The sequence below is a fragment of the Pomacea canaliculata genome, linkage group LG2 (genome assembly GCF_003073045.1).
Source record: "Pomacea canaliculata isolate SZHN2017 linkage group LG2, ASM307304v1, whole genome shotgun sequence".
NCBI lineage: Eukaryota > Metazoa > Mollusca > Gastropoda > Architaenioglossa > Ampullariidae > Pomacea > Pomacea canaliculata.
Window position 1 is genome coordinate 26,353,319 of NC_037591.1, and position 19,873 is coordinate 26,373,191.

General features: G+C 41.8%; 1 protein-coding gene across 3 annotated transcripts; it reads left to right on the forward strand.

The window, feature by feature from the left end:
* Nucleotides 1-493: 493 nt before the first annotated feature.
* LOC112556871 lies at nucleotides 494-19,811 on the forward strand. Of its 3 annotated transcripts, none has more exons than XM_025226269.1 (9): nucleotides 494-707; nucleotides 12,497-12,696; nucleotides 13,822-13,948; nucleotides 14,375-14,520; nucleotides 14,905-15,590; nucleotides 15,868-16,073; nucleotides 16,740-17,207; nucleotides 17,514-17,866; nucleotides 18,070-19,811. In XM_025226269.1, exons 5-9 carry the CDS (start codon nucleotides 15,186-15,188, stop codon nucleotides 18,423-18,425), a joined length of 1,788 nt encoding a protein of 595 aa, XP_025082054.1. In that variant the 5' UTR covers nucleotides 494-707; nucleotides 12,497-12,696; nucleotides 13,822-13,948; nucleotides 14,375-14,520; nucleotides 14,905-15,185; the 3' UTR covers nucleotides 18,426-19,811. The 3 variants fall into 3 exon arrangements, with proteins under 3 accessions (XP_025082054.1, XP_025082055.1, XP_025082053.1); XM_025226270.1 differs by lacking the exon at nucleotides 494-707 and adding an exon at nucleotides 10,806-10,867 and having other exon boundaries at nucleotides 17,514-17,870; nucleotides 18,070-18,319; XM_025226268.1 differs by lacking the exon at nucleotides 494-707 and adding an exon at nucleotides 10,807-10,867.
* Nucleotides 19,812-19,873: the final 62 nt, after the last annotated feature.

The following is a 19,873-nucleotide window of genomic DNA, read 5'->3' on the forward strand; positions in this document are numbered from 1 at the left end:
CAGTAACAAGTCACAACATCTGTAACAAACTGAGACTAGGCACACCTACTCTTTTACCTCTACCCTCTTCCCCATAAACAATGGCGCGCGTGCGGTGTACGGAAGCTGGTGTCTGATGACGTATCGCGGGCAGATGACTGACTAGGACAAAACCACCATGATGAGAGAAAGTGGAATTCCCCCCAGTACGCGACTGTTGTCACGTAGCACAAACTCTTAGCCGGACATTATTAGCAACACAAGCCACTTGCAACAACTCAGGTTCATATGTTAATTAATAGTATTGTGTCATGACCGGGGATTTATGAAAAAGTAGGAATGAAGGTCCGATGTGGGCTTAGCATCTTCCTGTCGCATTTAGCATCCGCGTCACCATCTTAAAATCATCTCTTATTGTCATCGTCTGTCTCACTACTTCCCCATGTTTATACTGTCCTGAACATCCAGAAATATACTAGCAAGCAAGCGCAATCACACACACATACACCGGCTTCAGTTCCTAAACGGATTCTATTGAAACTGTTGCACAGAAAGACCAGCAAGCCACTCACAACAACCGTGCACGCATGGGATCGTCTACGTCGTCAGCGGAGGCAAGTCACGTGACGAGATAATGTAGTTCCGTGTGCTTTAGCGGGCAGCTTGCTTAGTGGGCGGTGCACTATTTAAGTGGTACGTGTGCTAGCTAATTGTTTCTGTTTAATTTGGTAAGTCCACGAATTTTTTTCTTTTTAATTAAGTGGTAGGGACTTCGAAGAGTAGGTTGGTTTGAAAAAAAAATTCTATTAAGGATATTCGCTTTGGTACCAGCACCAAACCAACTGTTTTAGTGTTTGTACTCGGGGTTAAATGGATGTGGAGAGAAACTGGCACACTTTCTAGGACTTTAAAGGTGCTTCTATTTTTCTGTGTTGGTAGAGCTTGTGTCACAGTTAACAATCAGTTACAGATCCCCGGAGTTATCTATCAGTCGTCGTGCCCAGCAGAACACAAACCAGCTTTGGTTGTTACTGGGGTTCATCTCCTCCTGATCGAATGCAATTCCATCAAGTCGCACTCCTCACCACGACGATTTCTCATCAGTTAAATCAGTAATGGTATCTTTTGTAAGCTTGTGAACAGCTGCAGACCAGAAACAAAGCCACTCAACCTGAAAATATTCACACAATAGCAGTCACGTTCCTAGCCAACAGTATTTTTTTATCCTGTCCAATCTTGTAGTATCCCGGCACAGTTCCAGGTCAAACACCAACGGCAACATCACGGTTTATTGAAAACCAATCGGCTGGAATAAACACCTCGATCAGGCCTGGCTTTTGTCTTCCTTGGGTGTTAAGTCAGAAACACTGTCTTGCTCGACCCGCGTGTCTGACAAGTGATCTCCACCCCAAAATACAAAATATTACGCAGATATATCCGTAGACAAAAAAAATACTCGACAAAAAGTTAGATCGACGACGAAGGTTTTTACCAGTCCATGACATCAAACCCATTTTATGTCACTGTATGTTTGCCTTGTTAGGAATGCAGTTAAACAGGATCCACTTTTTTAACTATCGTCCCAACTGGTCCAGGTCTGCATAGACAAACCTATTTTTATTTCTCAGCCCTCATAGCATGCCAGAGCGCATGACTAGATAAACCTCGGAATTTTCTCGATAAACCTAGTAATACACGAACATTCAAACACAAAAATTTCCAAGCAGAGACAGCGACTCAGGACACCCCGTTAAAACAAAACATTCAGGACGTCCCACTAACACAAAACATTCAGGACGTCCCATTAAGTAGAAAACACTAAGTTGCTCGAGGACAGAGATGTTGGAGCTCAGCTCTATGTCGTTGTCGCTGTGAGAACAGTCAATCAGCGATCGCCTCGGCTAACGAGAGCTGTGACGTATCCGGAAATACATTGATTGTTGCGCGCGCGAGTGTGTGGACGGCCTTGGCAGCAGGATGTGCACCCAGTGCTGGCACCATCCTGACACCACCCTGGCACCACCCTGGCACCCGGTCACGGCCTCGCGTGGTTGCCCTCCGCCAAGGTTAGGACGGGCGGTGGGCAGGCGCGAGATCGAGGCGAGCCTACGTGCATTTTCTAACGTCATTTTTTCCTCTCTCGTCAGCGGCGGTCGATGTTATCGCGACTGAGAGAGTGTGGGGGGGACCAGTAGTCGGTGTGAGCCAACGACGAGGACTTCAGTCGTTACGCGACGCGCAGTCTCACCTGACAGCGAGCAGATACTCTGTTTTCATTTCGGGTAAGGATTCAGTTAAATTTTATTTTCAATTTAATTTTTTCTTTGTATTGTAGATTAATAATTAATAATCAGTTATGAGTTACTCTAATTTTGTGAGTGGGGGAGAGGGCGATGAACACTTTGTTGATTATTCGGTGGGGCCCGTTGATAGGTCTCTTGTTTTCCTGTGATTTTAATCAGGTGATGTGTTACAGTTACGAAAAGAGAAAACGGGTACATTATTTCAATTATTTCTAATGACCAATTTAGTTTTAACATTTAAAAAAATGCGTTTATTTTTATGTTGGCATCCTTACATTAAGAACGCCCCCACTTCAGATTGTGTGTTGGATACTTTTTGCTAAGAAACCAGTCCTATGTGCGTTTTAGATATAAATGTATCAAGATAAACAAATATGGGAAAATTAGAACCATCTCCTTTAAACATTAGTCCGTTGGTGTGAGGTCACCTTGAAGACGTGCGGAAAAGGCTGTTTGTACTATCAAAGTAGAAAGGCTACTAAAATTGATAACAGGTGGACCTACAGACCTACTTCATATCACATACTACAAAAAGAAGCGAGAAAGTTTATCACTCCTCATGTGACATACGACAGCAGGTTTTGTTTAAATACGTTTGTCAGTGTAAAATGATAAATTAGATCAGCTACAAACTTCTTTCTTTCACTTGGCTGGAACTATTTACTTGAAAAAGGTCTTTAGAGACATATCACACTGTACACAAATGTCAAGATCAATTATAAGTAATCATAGTGCAACATAATACTGAATGTACACGCGGGCAGGTGCGCACACAAACTCACAGACTATTCATTTGCTATTCGTAAAGGTTGATCGATCTTCTACACCCAGGACATGCCTCTCAACCTCTCCACCCTTCTCTCAATCATGGAGAAGCTTGTAACTAGGTTAGTGGCAAAGAGCTATTTCATCCTGATTGTGGCTCTATTCAGTGCGCTGAATACCTGGGCGTTATCTTACAAGAGAACAACATTTTTTATGAAATGAAGTGTTACGATTTCAAGTATTTTTATGAGGGAGAGTATAACGTGTCTACACAGCAAGCTTCCTGCAAATTATGAAAACAAGTCTGTGTACGGGATGAACAAAGACCCCGCCCAGCCAGCCGTCCGACATACTCCAACAGACAACGCTGTTCGTTAACGACAAATGAGAGACTTTAATAATCATGTTTATCGCAGCAACGATTGTGATTTTTGTTTTAAGTTGGGGGAGGAAGGAGAGAGAGATACTCAGCAGTTCGTTACCTCAACAAGACCATGTCAGACTCAGCAGGTAGGGGAACATGTGTCATGGGCAATGATTGTGACATGTCATCTTCTGGACTGTGATTTGTGGACATGCGCAGCGCTTTAGTTTGTTTATCCCGCTTATATCCCGACACAACAAGTTTCGCAAGGTCTTGGTGGCTATTAATATGAGCAGAACACAGTTGTCCTAAAGAAAACAGGACAGTTTTTTCATGCACACATCCGGTTTCGATGCACAGGGACCTAGGGAGCAAACAACTCGCGTCCTTGTCAGGGCCTTGGGTAGAGGCGGGACAAGTCGTATGAGTGGTCCTCAAGACGACTGATTTGTGGATCATTGCATTGTTGTGTCAATAAGGTCAGGTGGACGCAATCTCAGCTTCTGAGTGAACAGAACCGAGTTATTTTGTAACCTGTAGTAAGTTATTGTATGATGACAGGTAGATTTATAAATAAACGTACACAGAGAATCGTGTCTGTGTGAACAGGTACATAGATAAAGCGTAGCTGTGAGAATAAATCCTTCGTGGAGCTTACAATATAGGTACATGGGTTCCACCCCGTCTTTCCCTTTACCTCATCCTCCCCACATTTTTACAATGTTTTCTGCCAATTATATGTTTTGGTTCAGATGTCTTCATTGTATCGTAAGAAAAACCTTTTTCTTTTTCAGTAGCACTTTTTGAGGTGCATTTAATCTCGGTTAGTGTTTGACAATGCTAGTCTTGGCGATCTAGAGGGATAAGTGTGTAGGTGAAGGACCACTCAGCCCTTATCTGCTGCAGGACTAACAAACATAGCTCTTCACCTTTTTCCTAACAGCGACACTTCAGCAGATTACAATAAAGTATCGGTCGGACAGGTTGTGTAGTTGTGTGTCAGAATCGTTGATGTATGTTTTGTTACTTGGGTGAGAAAACAAGGTCTCGCTGTGTATGTGGATCGATGGGGTAGGCGTTTTGTTTTTAATAGATACACGTTTATATGTAGGGATAAGTAAACAAACTCTGTACACATAGCTGAGTAGCAAAGGGAAGTCTCGGATTTCTTTTTCGAGACATCTCGATGGACTGCAATAATGTCGCCGTACCTAACTACAAGGTTTGTTTACTGCGATTCTGAACGAGGAAGTACTACGCGCTTTGTGTTTACAGGATTAAAAGGTTCTAGAAACGTCGGCAGTTGAGTATTTAATGCGTCCTAACATTGGGCTGAAGCATTTTCACCACACCCCTCCCCTCTCACACACACAGTAAACATGGCAGAAATTTTTATTCGTCTTCGTCTTGTAATATATTACCACAGAATAACAAGGGTGAACTCGTCATACATTTGTCACTGGAACTTTCTGCTGATCGCAGTAAGCCAGGAAATGTGATTGCTTTTATCACTCGAACGTTCGGCAGGAAAGTTCTTGATGAACTACGTCGATACTACGGCGGTATGCCGGAGTACACATCCACTGACAGAGATATGACTTCCTGGGCCTCATGTCTCGCCATGAGATGTCACATCACAGTAGCTGTTGTAGGATCTCGTTTTGTGAGACCTGGTAAATGTTGCATCTCCAAATATGTGAAATTATCTTGCGACTGATTAGTTTAATGCAACAAACTGCCCTGCCATGAGCTGACTCGCATTCTGCTCATACTTCAGCACATAAAAATACTCATATCTTTGGTGGGCGCAATATATCCCTCATATACGCTTTAGTCACGTTATAATTGTCAACAATAATAAAATACACACACTGGGCCACACACATATATATGCTGACTAGGATGTACTTTGCCAAATTATCCCAAACTAAATAAATCCCTAACAATGTTTAAAAAAAAAATTTACACTTTTCTATAGCATGAAATACTGGATCGGGCAGTTAGTGCATCACCAATGTCAGCAGTTAGTGTGATATAAATAGACAACAGCGGATGCCAGAGAGCAACAAAGGGCGCGGAGATGTCGACAGGGAGGATTCTAGAATGGTCCGTCACGTAGACCTCGTGATGCGCCAGTTACAAAAATATTGCGCAATTGACGGGGAGAGACTTTCAACAATCGTGTTGTTGGTCTTGCGAAACATTGTTTCTGCGCAAAAAGTTTGCTGGTAATGATGCTGAAGCGACTGATGTACTATTCAAATTTTGAAACGCAGTTTTTATTTGCATGTACGAGAAAAGACGAGGTCGACTACAGTTGTTTACACGATTTATTAGGAAATGTTTTCACAAAAAAAAATAGTTCAGTGTACTTTACATAGGGAGTGGCTATCTCGGGAATATGTAGTATGACACGTTTGGAGAATGAAAGAAAACAGAGACTGAGAATGAGTGTTCAATGATTAACTGTGGGTATTTGTTCTTAGGCTAAAAACATTTTTTATAAGCTTTCTGATTGCAATATTTTAAATCCCCTGCACAACATTTCAGAACGTTTTTGCTCCTTGAATATTCTGCCCCAACTTGTACCCCTCCCTCTTTTATACCCAAGCCTTTCACAAACATAAAGTAAAAACCTTGACTCCTGGGGAAGGAAGCACTTTCACCCTCCCTCTCAGAACAAAGGATCGGGTGCAAACCAGGCCGGGTGCCTGTGCGTGTCTGGGCGGGGTATAGGGCCTACGTGCAGTTACCCAGGTAAGCAGACTGTGGTGGGCGAAACGACCCACCACTCAATGTGAACAGGTGAAATCGATCGTGCGCAAAAACCAACACCTGTAACGGCGCCAGTCATGCGCGATGATGTTGGCGAGTGACGACAGTAGCGGTGAAGGACGTTTCATACCTCTCATGTTTTGGTCGCCAGTAGCTTTTTTTCCAAATGTCAAAGCTTGCATTTCTGTTCAAAGCAACATATATATCTATAAAGTCTGTTCTACTTACAACATTGGAGCGAAGTGATTGTGTATTTCAGATAGAGTGATCGTGAAATAGAAAAAAAAACTCTTTAAAATATCCGTCACAGAAGAAAGAACCCCCCCCCCCAAAAAAAACAAACAAATAAATAAAAAATAAAAAATCCATAGGAAGAAAGGAAAAGAAAAAAGAACATGCGCAACATGACACGGGGCCATAAACACAGAAGGAAACACAACACATGGCCAGCCGGTCTCCAATAAACCGATAAAAATTTGTCTACGTTCGGCGACTATGTGCCATAAAAGGCGGAAGTGATTTTGTTTCTCATCAACACGATAACGATGGTGGCGAGGAACCCGGTTTACGAAGATGAGCAGGAAATGAACTATCAGGGTTCTGAAAACTTAGGATCAGAAGAGGCCTACATTCATATAACATTCGCGTATCTACAGTACTATATATATATGTGTATTAATTAATATTATGTCTTTGCATGCCTATATGTAAATGACTTGAGTCTGGCTGATGCTGGAAAAAGGCGCTATACAAACGTGCTATTTATTATATATATATGTTATATAAATATAGTCATACAGGGATGATTATTTGGTCCAATAAGGCACTTGTAGATTAAGTTCAACTCTCGGAAGTACACGAACATTTGACGACCCTGTCTTTGTTCAGTATCCGCCATTAAGTGTCCACTAGCAGGCAAAGCTTGCTCCAGGTCAAGCTGGAAGGTCTCAAGTGTTTTGTTTGTTTACGTGTCTGCAGTTCCAGTGAATCCTGCAACACCAGACCATGGACTCCACGGCTCGTGCACAGCAGCGTTTCGGCTTCGGCATGAGGGCCTTCAAGAAATTCCCGGAGGTGAGCGATCACGTGGGTTGGTGTTGCAGATAATACTGGTATCGATCTTGATGACGACGTCGATAACTTGGCTCGGCTAGCCAGTGCGTCTGTAGGACTGACACTACAGTGTGTGTAAAAAAAGAGAGATGGGCGTTGCACAAGGAAAGAAAACGAAAAAGCCAGCTTTTTTGTCTGCATTCTAGTTCCTGCGTATCTGTTATTTCCTATTAAAAATTGTCAGCCTCACAAACATTTCGTGATGCTTAGCACTTATTTTATTGTTTATCAGAATTCATATGATGATGATGATGATGATGATGCAGTAAATGGAATTTACAGTGAGCGAAACCGTTGACTGTAGTAGCTACAATCCATATATGAGCTCCAAGGAAAGGGGCAGACAATCCTCAGGGAAAGAAAAATATCTCCTGGACTGCTTACTTCTCAAAAAGTCGGACGCAAATACTAAGACTCTTCGCATTATGCAAAATTGAGGGATCACGCAAAGTCTGTCGTTTCTTTTAAAAAAAGTTCGTCGTTTCTTTAAGAAAGTAATATCTTTTTAAGGATACCAGTAAGCAGTCTGTAGGAAGTTCAGGCTAATGTAGGAAGGGAGATAAACGTCGTCTTCAGATTTATGAGTCCTGGAACCTCATGGTGCTAGAAACTAATTTAAAGAGATTTTCCTCGGAACCAAAATAAAAAGACCCACTTTCGACACCTTAGGCCAAGTTAAGACCACCTCTTGCGCTGGACCTAAATAGCAACAGCACTGACAACGGTCATAAAGTAAATTTAGACTACAGTGCGGGGGATGTCACTGTTCTGTTCCTGTCTGCAGCTCATTCCGCTGGCAACCATCATCAGCACGGCCTGCGTTGGCGCCTGCTGCTTCATGGCTTATGCTCTGGCCACCAAGCCAGACGTGAGGTGAGTGTGTTTGTGTGTGTGTGTGTATGTTGATGGGGCGGGGATTTCTCAAGTTGCTATGTGCATCATTGCATTAAGTGGACCCTCAGTCTTTACAGCGTAACTCTGTTATGTCGCATATGTGAAGTGACCATTCAAAGTTGATAGAACTTAAAAGGTCTTTTTTAAATTACAGGGTCGTCAAATCTAGTGAGCTACCTCCGTGGGAGAAGGTTGCACCAACCGAAAGAAGAAAGGTACCGTATTACTGGAAGAGTGATCTGTTCTCCTCTCTCCCTTTCTTTTCTGGGTTCTGAATCCATTCTGCACTGAGTCCTCCTAGTTCTGTGCTTGAGAGACTGAAAAACAGATTGAGAGGTTCTTGATCGACCTGCTGCAAGAAATGTCGTTCTAAAATAAATTACGCATTTTACGATTGTGACAAAAATGTTGTATGCTTCAGATGATAGTGATGAACCAAAAGTACGAGCCCATTCCAGAACTGGAACAGCTGCGACGAGAGATTGGAAGCTACAAAGCGTAAACATTCACTTTTGTGCATATGTAAGTATAACCGACTATTATTATACATTCTCTATCTGTCGATCTAATTTTTTTTCTGTCTCTCGCACTTTTTTTCTTCTCTGTCCGCGTCTTCCATAGGTAGAAGAAGAAGCAATGGAAATAGAACTTTGTTGATCACAATAATATCTTGAAGATGTAGACATTTAGCAGCAGCAGTAGTGATAGTAGCAGTTGTACCCTACCTGCAGAAGTATAGCAGCAGTAGAACAAGATGTTTAATGCCGTTAGGACGATGTGTGCGAGTACCAGCGGATTTAGTTGAATCCTGATAGCTACAGTAAAATTTCCATAAAATTATATATTTTTATTTGAATTAGCTGTAATCATGGAATCTGTAATACTTTTATTTAAAATATTTTTCCTTTGCAGGTCGAAGTAGTATGTATGAGACTTCTTATTGGTTGAGAGTATTTGTGGCGTCACATAGCCAGACACTGTGGTGCTGTGCCTGCATCACGTTCCGACAACGTGTTTGTCACGGAACGTGCTACTTTTACTGAGTTTATCACATCGCGAAGTGATTGTCTTGGTTTCATGCACTGAGGACATCCTGCCAACATATCACATTTTACAGCAGACTTTCGTTTTCGACATAATGTGATGTTGTTTTTAGTTTATTGTCTAGAACCACAGCATGTAAATATTAAAATAGGAATTTTGTTTATGAAAACCAGTCTCGTGCACTGTTGCTTTGGATGACTGCTGGATATGAGTGTCTACATATTTACAAAAGACAAACAACCAAAGATAAACTTAATATGTGCATTCATACGTCCAGGCACACATTCATTACGCATGCATACATTGATACACAGACGCATTTACGTACAAACACAAGCGCGAATCGTGAGAAAAAGAGAAGCGAAAGCGTTTAAAGAGTTTTCTGCCGCGGATCTCAAGAGAATTTCAGGTTCCCAAAGTTTGTTAGAAACATTCTAAATACTGTCTGCATTGAACTCCTGTAGACTGGAATACGTCCTTATTCAAATATGCTCGTCTGTGGCATTCATAAAAATTCTGATCCGAAAAAGCTTGACAGTCTGTCGCTTTTGAAACCATTTCTATGGCAATCTTCCAGACGAAGAAACATTCACAATAGTATGTTAGACACCTTGCTTTCATACAGAGTTACAGCTATCATCGTATCCATAGTAATTCTCACACACACACATAACGCGCGGCGGAAAATTTATGCTCGTGATAGGGGAGCGAACTCGATTTTGGGTCGTAACGTTTTCTATAACTTATCTACCTTTGACCGCAAGACTGCAGTCTGTCTTTCACACGTTGTCTGTGAGAGGAAGGGAGTGTTTGTCATCAGTGCTGTATACAGTGTGTCAGTGTCCCTTCAGGTGTTTTCAAAATATTCTCGTGACTCTCCACATTTTTTTCAATTAAATTATTTACTTTAATTTAATGATAAAAAGAATGTACAGAAAAAAAGTTGCTCTGTTCTCGAAGGAATTATTTGCTCCAGATTCCTCATGTTGTCTAGTGCCAATGCAGTTGATATAAACAACTTGGCAAAAGCACTCTTTATGGCTACTAGTTAATTATATTTAGGGCCAGAGGAATGCATTTGGTGATGCAGTGGGTGATGCCGACAGCTTTTAACCTCACAGCCCTGGAGTGTAGATCACCTGAAGGTCTTTGTGGAAATCTACCCTGCTGGTAATCTTGACCACTCTTAGCTAACACGCCTCTAACACCTCGATCATTCCGCAACAGCCTAAAGGTTAGAGGCTCTCCTTTACCTAACCTGTTTACACGCATTTACTTCCATTCTTTCAGATATCTGCGCGCGTCTTACCCATTAGGCATAGAGGGAAGTAACCTTTCTTTTTAGAAAACCTTCTAGTCAGTAACGTCCCTTGTAAGACTGTTGCCACTATGATAACACACGCAGCAGATGACTTTTGTTTTAATCTTATCTTTAATCAGAAAATTATAATTGTTACGTAATATTGTCTTTTCTTTGACATTATCATGTCTGGTGTAAAATAGAGGAGTCGCACATTATTTTCTGTTCTTTTGGCAACTCATGAAAATAGGTTCGGGAAAACCCGATGAAGTAGCATTTCTTCATAAATTAGTTGAGGCTCGTCAGGGATGGGGTTGTACCCGCCATGTTGTAAGTCTATTCCTCTCGCAACGAAAAAGCATGCATCACTTAATGTACTCCGTTTCACTTGCATTTTATTACTGATTTTGTTAATACTGCATGGTAAAAATGTTGGCATGTGATGCATCGTTGCTCGAACTGCGGGGTGCACGGCGATAGTGTCCCACGACTAGCCGGTCATGACCTTTTGGTTGATTTCCCACCACAGTGCACCACGCCCCAGCCTTTCACTCCTGCTTGCTGTTGTAGCACTGCTCTGGCGTGCTGGGGTAGGGACCACAGGTGTATAAAGTAAAAGAAAATGGAATGATCTGTTTTTCGAACTGGAGCTCTTGAGCTAAAGGTGTAAATTTAGCGCGGCAGCCGTCACAGGTGCAAGACTCGTGTGTTCCGCTTTCTCCGTGACAAGAAATGAGGTCATTATCACTGCACGAGGACGACTGTGGTACAGTTAGCGAAGGTACAAGCAAACCCCGTTAGAAGTGGCAGAATATGGCCTACACCAGCTATAAATCGCGAAAATGAGTCCAGGATAATAATTCTGCCTTGCCATCTCACACTCCCCCCTTTAGCTGGAACGGAGCACGTAGGAGATATATCAACTTAGGCTAAAATACAAGGAGTCTCATAAATAGTAAACAAGACCTTGTACAATACTGAGAAAGCAACTTTACGCATCTTCAAGAATACTCTACCCTTGATATCGCAAGCATAAAACGGGTTGAGTCATCTCTTTTTGAAAGGTGAATTTTTTTACATGAGCAAACCAAGTAACAAGACAATCTTTACAAGTGAATCCCGTGCTTCTCAGTTCTAGCTAAAACCAAAAGGCGATGACCTGTAAATTTCAGCCTCCAAAACCCATCTGTTAATTAATTATCCACAGAGAGAGAATGAGTGACATCTCGGGTTATTCGGACACTGACAGTCTGCATTTCTCGTGGTTCTGTAAAACTGCTACTGTAGCACGAGAAATGCAGACTTTCAACGTCCGAGTGACCCGAACTGTCGCTCTTTCTCTCTCTCTGATTGGTGTTGACGGCTGTTGTGAATGGTGCACCAACGTGACGTATAGTTGATCGCAGGTACGAATCGCCTGCTTTACTAGCGGATAATTAAGGGATGGGTTTTAGAAGCTGAAATGTGCAGGTTAGGTTTATATCGCATGTATCTACAGATATCTGCAAAAAACGCAAACCATTCAGGTTGGCCTTTAATGCTGTAAATTTTGGGCATCGTAATAACGAACGTCTTAGTTAAATTTATGAAGATTTATGGGGAGAAGCAGTTTAATCTGCTGCCACTGTACTGAAATATCATCTATTTTCTGGAAACAACATTAATGCTATCATAAATCAGAAACACAAAGTGCTATTAAGAATGTTAAATTGCCATAATGCATATAATGGCTAAATAATAAAATATTTGTCTGCCTCTCTTTCAACTTTGTTACCTGTATCTTGCACCTAGCAATGAAATAATAATTTAAAAAAAACTATTCGCTAAACTTAGATTTTGCTTCGTTTGAAATGAGAGAACATCAGGATCCAACCATTCACATTCCCTCAAACTTTGGGCATTGTACAGTTTGAGGCAGGTGTTGCAGACTTTATCAGTCTTAGTTTTGTAACATTGCAGTGCGTGGGCGCGGTACCTCTCGACCATGTGTATCAGTGATTTACAGCTTCCATCCAATAGGCGGAGCCACGAAAGTAGGCCGCCTGCTATGACCAACGGCGCAGACAGCAGATGCTGTATCCAGCAGACATGGTGTGGACAGACAGTCCTTTCTGGTCATCATGTCTCTTCCTCACCTATCTGTTGAAGATAGAAAGAAGGTGAGACAATGAAGGAACTGTCACTACCTAGCGGGTATGTGTGAAGGCAGTGGGGGACTGTTACTACCTAGCAGGTATGTGTGTTTGTATAACTTTTGCCGTCACCTATGTTGCACTGACATTGCAACTGTCGGAACTGCGAGTGGCTTAGCATGGCCAGACCAAAATAATGTTTTCGCGGGCCTTCTAAAAGTAGCTGCACCTTTTACAGCTAACGATATTGCGGCTTTCTTACTGGGGGCGCAAACTGTCGAACTGACATGTTTCACATGGCAGTCACATACAAAATGGTCGTAGTCACAAGTTCAAAACCAACAGTATCCCGTTAATAAGTATCTGGTTTAATATCTTTTAAATTTTGAGGGTACTTTGTCCAGAACATTAGACTTAGTAAGGAGATTTATTAGCTGCTATATCCTAGTCTAACCCATTTTTTTTTTGTTTACAATTTTTTTATTTATTTTTACATTTATTTTACGGTTGTTTAATTTCTTAGTATTAAGAAGATTTTTGTTTCATTTTAATTTATCTTATTTTAAAAAATATTTATAAGGTAGTCTCCATTTTATTCCCAGACCTCTTGACATTTCGGTTACCGTTTGCAGTGTCTGGATTGTCGTATGACAGCAAAATCAGCAACACGTGGAGGGTTGGGTCAGATTGACTCACAGGGTAACAGGGTGTTGAATGAGGGGAAAGTAGCAATGGCGACACCTGATGCTGAGTGACATGGCGCTGTCAGATCCATCGCTTATGTGTGTCAGAAAAAAACGAAATTATGATGGCGTTTACGAACACAGACCCCATCGTGTTTTGCTGATTTAGGTTCCTATCAGAGAAAACAGTTTATAAAATACTGAGGAGAGTAGGTGGCAGCAGGAAGAACAGATGAAGCTTGGCAGAGTCTAGTGATGTTGACCTACCTACCTCTATACCAGATTTTCTTTCAATATTCTCTCTAAAGTAACAGCTCAGATTTGTCGATCGAACCCTTAGACAACGAATATATTAAAACTTTCCGTAACGTTTATCTCGTATAATGTCATTTTTAAAAGTTTTTGTGATCCTGTATAATATTTCAATGCTTTATGATTTGGAATATGAACTTTCTTATTCTCTTCCCAGTGTCGGAAACGAGGTAAAGAGCCTCGTGAAGAGTGTGGCATGGAACCCAAAAAACGAGCAAAGAAAGGCGATCCTCGTGAGACATATCACCATCCTGTGACACTGGCAGCTCTGGCTGTGCTCGCCGGTAGGCAGGCTTATCGTTCTTGTTGCAGTTCTCGTTCTTTGATTGCTGACAGTAAGGGCGACAAGACAACAGACACAGATGCTAAAACTTTAAGTCAGTGTCAGAACATTTGAGTCTAAGAACGCACTATATGGAGGGTGATAATATAGAGAAAATAACCTCTTCTCAGCCTACTTCGCTGCTTTTTTTCCTCTTTAATCTTCACCGATTCTTTATTGTCTTTTTTCCTTTCTTATCGTCCTAGTTCATCCATCTTTCGTCTTTAAGGTCGCTTATCATTACTGAAATGTCAATTTCTTATTGCCGCAGATGACTTATAAAACTGTTCAGTGAAACACTTTTGAAATGCTTGTAGAAATGTTTTCTTAAGTGTCAGTTATTTTGAAACTGTATTGAGTCGTATCAACGCATTGGGTGTGCATGCAGAAAGTACAGGTGCAGTGGAAGAGATTGAAAGTAGGTCTGGCACCAGTCTGCAGCTCATACACGACTCAAGGGTTATCGTCATCCAAGGTTCTCGCTCGCAGATTGAAGAGGCAGTCCGACTCATCAATGAACAGACAGGCGTTGAGGTACGTTAAACCGACAAATCGCTTCTTAGAGACATCAGCCCAAACAATGTCGATGGTGAAACCCAAGATTACAAGGAATACTGTAGGCTTGGGATAGTCAGAGTCTAATGGTAGTGTTTGCTTCGTGTTTTCTTGATAGAATTGCAGATGGAAATGTGTGTGGGGAGAGGGGGAAAAGAGTCGGAAAGAAAAAATGGTCTTTAGCTGTTTAGAGAGAATATATAGAGAGATGGTATGGATGGCTAAAAAATATTTGCATTTACGCCGAGCCATCAAAGGGGGTAAATGGCAAAGCAGTTGGACCCGAAAAGGAGGTGGAGGGTAAAAGGGGGATGGAAATCAGACATGAAAATATGTCAAACTGATACTTTTGCTGGTTTTCAGGATACATTAACGAAGCAAGCGCAAAAATACTGGCTTCAGTGGGTTCAGGAGGCGTTTCCTGATCTGGACACGTGCGCCTATTTTGTTCCTTCGGTCTTCTTCAAGCGTGTGTCGACAACCAACGAATTGATTGCTGGCCAGAATGTCTCCGTCATTGTCGAACCCTTTGGACAGGCAGGGACCCAGGTGTCTGGATCTCCCTATGTACTGGTAAGGTCGTCCAGGACTGCCAGGTGAGGGAGGACGCCTCCGTGGAAAGGGTACTCTTCTGCTTGCAGGAAATGGCGCGAAAGACCAAAGAGGTTTTTGTTGGCCTGAGCAATTTTCAGTTTGGTGATTACCTGGGAGAGCCTCATTACGCTGCTGCCGCTGCACATCTGCCTACCTGGCCAAAACGGGGGGACTTCGATGTTCTTCTCATTCATCGATGCTATGGGCTTGTCGTCTGTGAGGTGAAGGCTGTTGGCGACAACTTCAAACAACTGGACCTGTCACAGGAGGAAAAAGACAGTATAATTAGAGTGAAGCTTGCAAAAGCCGTTTCCCAGCTGGACAGGGCGGAGGACATGCTGTCACATGTGGTATCCGACCTCGCACCTGGCCTGCGCATTGCCAAGACGATTGCTGTTCCGAATCTCACAAGACTTCAGGTAGAAAATGCATTATCCGGCGACGACCTCATAGAGGTAGGTTTGTGCAATAAGCTCAGTTTAAGTGGGAAAAAATGTCAAAAATAATACTTTAAAATAATTGAATATAAAATAAGACGAAAGCAGTATTTTCTGGAGCCTTATTGACGATAGTCAGATCATAAAAACATTATACAAAGAAATAAATTTAGAGATGAAATAAGATGAATTTAATATTAATTTAAGGGCTTTAAATGCAGTCAGCATGTAGAAATGATAGTGCTCAATGGTTCACTAGGAGGCTATCTCCCTACAACACATGCTTCTGTTAAAGGACCTGCGCCGATGTCTGGGAACAACAGATTCTGGAAGCATTTCTGGCCACCTTCTTTGCTCTGATTGTCTCTCTGACCCCGAGACACCATGTGACATCAGTGAAGATGTGCTGAATGAATTCAAGAACTGGTGGCAGCGACGAGTGGCTGGGCCTGGGGCTGACAGTCACATGACCAGTGACGTGTACATGACACTGGTGTCCAGGCTAGTGCCAAATATAAATATATGGATTTGTCTCATGTGACATTACATTGCGCTGTAATATATTGTATCGTATGACATTGTGTTGTATTGTGCAATATCATAAGTGAGATATAAAACTTGAGCTAATGAGCAGAACATCTTGAATTAATGAGAGCTCCAGATCAAAGTGTGAAAATAAGAACTTACGTAGGAGAGTGTTCGAAAATAAACAGCCGTAATTTTAAAAAATACATCAGAAGTACAAGCCCAAAATATTCTTCTGGTTACTGTCTGATGTGCAAAAAAATATTTATGTCCTTTTCGATTTGCATGTTTATTGTATATTCGTGACATTACTTTTTCCTATTATGTACTGTCTTCTTTCATAAAATGACTACATTGTAACATTTGTTCGTTATAAAAAGCAATTATTATTTTATTAACAGGTTGTAACTTTGTTTTGATGCACTCCCACACGCTCTCTCTTACTTAATTAAGCACATTTGCTCTAATTTCTAAAGGGAGGGGAAAATTCTTTATGTTTTCTTGCCTCTACAGATACTATGCTAGAGACATTGATGACAAACCTTCACATCTACAAGTCGAGCAGAGTTAGTTCTTTCTAATATTTCCATTGCTTTCCAGATTTAACTGTTCTGTCTGGCTAATAAATGTAAATAAATTTAGGTTCTGTGGACCTCCAACAACCGTGAACGTGCTGTGTACAGCGCCCCCTCGTCGCTGTGTCAGGACTTTAGGTCGGGCCGTCTCCCTGACAGGAGAGTGCTACACCTCTCAGATAACCTTACTCCCATATCAGTTTGACCTTATCAACTCGGCGCCCCCAAAGGTCATCCTTGCCGGACCTCCAGGGACAGGAAAGTCTGTCGTGCTGCAGCTGATGGCGACAGTATGGTTGCGACGGGGCAGCGACGTGTACATCATGAGTACTTGCGACAGCAGCCGTGCATCGTGCGCCATGCTGCACCATCTCCTAGAGCAGACGGCAAAGGTCACATCAGACCAGCTTCACCTTCTGCACTATGACCTCTCGACGGCAGGACAAATGGAAGCCGCCGTGAACAACTTGGCGCAGGCAGCGCTGGCCAGGAAAGGGAGGTTACACGTCATAGCCGATGAAGCGGGACCAGACGTGTAAGTTTTAGAAGTGGAATTTTATCCAAAAACAAATAAATAGACGTTGAGAAAATCACATGGTGTTGTAGTTTTCCCCCGTTTTGTAAATATGTATAAATAAAGACAAAGACTTTTGCTATGTTTCGCAATATGTCAGTCCGTTGCTGTTATTTTGTGAAACTGTGCAGTCTACCAACATTTTTTTTCTCATTTGTTTGGGGTTTTATCACGACCCTATAATACTATAGTGGCAGTATTTTTGGCCATTACGGTGATTAGTTTGACTAGTCTCTTAACTTCCTGATACATTTCTGTCTGTACCAGAATACGCTTTGAGATGTTCTGCAATAAGCTAGTAACTCGAACTACCGAGCTTCACCTGTGGGCGGCAAGTTGTTATCATGGACACGCGCCGGCAAGCTGGCAACAAAAGTATTTCACTAAAGCCCTCCGCTCTCCCCCGGTCGTCGTGAGGGAAGTGGTGAGTCACTGGCGCAAGACCAGGGATCCCCACGTCGACGTCTACACAAGCAGCGGGCTGCCTGTCCCTGCTGATGGACCACCCGTGATGAGGGTGTTTCACGGCGGTGAGAACCATGCCGAGTCGATCGGGGCCTGCACCAGGTGCGGTCGGAAGGTGGCCAAAATCCTCCGAAGTCTCAATGTGGGTGATCTGGGTAGGTCAGTGTTTTGAGGGTTTGTAAAATGTCTAGGAGTACTTGTCTCTACATGTCTGAGGATCAGTAACAGAAACAGACTATAAACTGAGTTGAATTAAGCCAATTCCTTTCTGTATATCCTGAGGCCTTACCTGCGTCATTTAGACCGCTTTATCCGTTGTATCTCCGTCAGGATGACCTTACTACTTTTAATGTCACAGGAAGTCCCGAGGTCGGAGCAGACCAAGTTCCCTCGAGCAGCGCAGTCTCCGATCCACCCCGCCTGCAGTACAGAGACGTCCTGGTCCTGTACACCGGTGACGATGGTGACTACGATGGCGTGTTGAAGGGACTGAGCGATGGCAGCGTTCCACTGATGGTGATGATGGACGGTGACATCGATGACGTGGCCATGGCCAGACAGGACGTCGTGTGGGCGGCCAATGGTGACCGGGTGCGGGGTCTGGAGAGAAAAATCATCGTGTGTCTTGGGGACGATGACTTCCCCCTGCACATTATGTCACGGTGTTCGTCACAACTCGTGGTCGTCTCCCGATGGGAGCAACAAAACCTTTAGTTGCCTCTTGTGCGTTCTCTTAATTTGAAAGCCGCATTGATCCCCTCCACTTTTTTTTTACTTTATCCGTGATTGATTATAATATTATTACACTCGTGTTTTTTGTGTGTTGTTTTTTTTAGGAAACCAGGATATTTGTTACTTTTTTTTAGCAGGCTATGCAATGGTGGTTTGAATTCTGTCTTTTTTTAATTTGGTATTTTTTAAAATTTTGTCCTTACTTTTTTATATTATTTAATTTTGTTTCCATTTGATTTTGGTCTTATGCTTCGATTATTATTTTTGCTTTCCTAAACTTTTCTTCGCTGTTTTTTAATTTTTAATTTGAAATTTTGTTCTTCAATGTCAAAGACTGGGCAATAATTAATTCAGTATTCAGTTTTCGCATGAATTAAGCCAAAGTTATTGTAAATGGTACTATTAGATTGCTTACAGTATTCTTATTTTTATTTGAGGCTTCATTACAATCAGCGTTCTTGCAACCCAACTTTTACTCGTAACGGGATCAAACTTCACAACCTAAGTATGAATAATACTATTCATCTTCTAAAAGGTCGGTGTTCTCTTCATCATTTTTATAACTTAGGACACACCACTGCCAAAGCCTTTAAAGTATTTGTTGTATTATTTTGGTATTATGTATTATTTTTGTTGTTTAATTAAACGTTTACATTGTTAAAGTTCTTGAGAATTTCCTTTATGTCTCTAACACTTTTGCCATTTCTTCACAATGTTTCGGAAGAAAATTTGACATCAAGGCCTTTTTATCTGCCCATTACAGCCTTCGCAGTATTCTCTGACTGTTGTTGTATAAATGTGTCTGTGGATTTTCTTTAAGATTGAAAGTTTCTCCACCTTCAGACAGTTCTAGAAGTTTACCAATATTATGCTCCACATTAAGCAGGCAGTAGCTAACAGGACTGCCTTTCCATTGTTTTGATTTTGTTGCTACAAACTGCCATGTGATATTAGATATTATGATGTGCATGTAATATGTTTTATAATTTATACATACTAATTTGTATTTGAAATGTGTAGTGTTTATGAGACTGTGTTTCTGTGAGAGTGAGTTCCTTGATGAAATCTGAATGGATATTTAGTGCCGCTAGACGTTTAACGGTTGAAATCTGTCGTTAAATTCCGAGCCAAACAGAACCTGTAATTCCATGTTGTTCGGTCTGAATGATGTAAAAGAGAAAAAAATATACGAGAATGAGCATCATACTGGTTTTCTTAATCGGGCTAGTGGGCATAGATGACTATGTGCACTGTCTAGTCCACACTAACAGTCACTTTGTTTGCCTCTCATTGCTAATTTATACTGTTGTTCAACACGTTGTTGAAAACACTGCAATAAAAATAAACATGATTTATGTCCGAGTTTTATTCATGCTTTATCTTGATTTTGACAAATCTGGGGCTTACCGGAAATGGTTTCTCAAAAAATA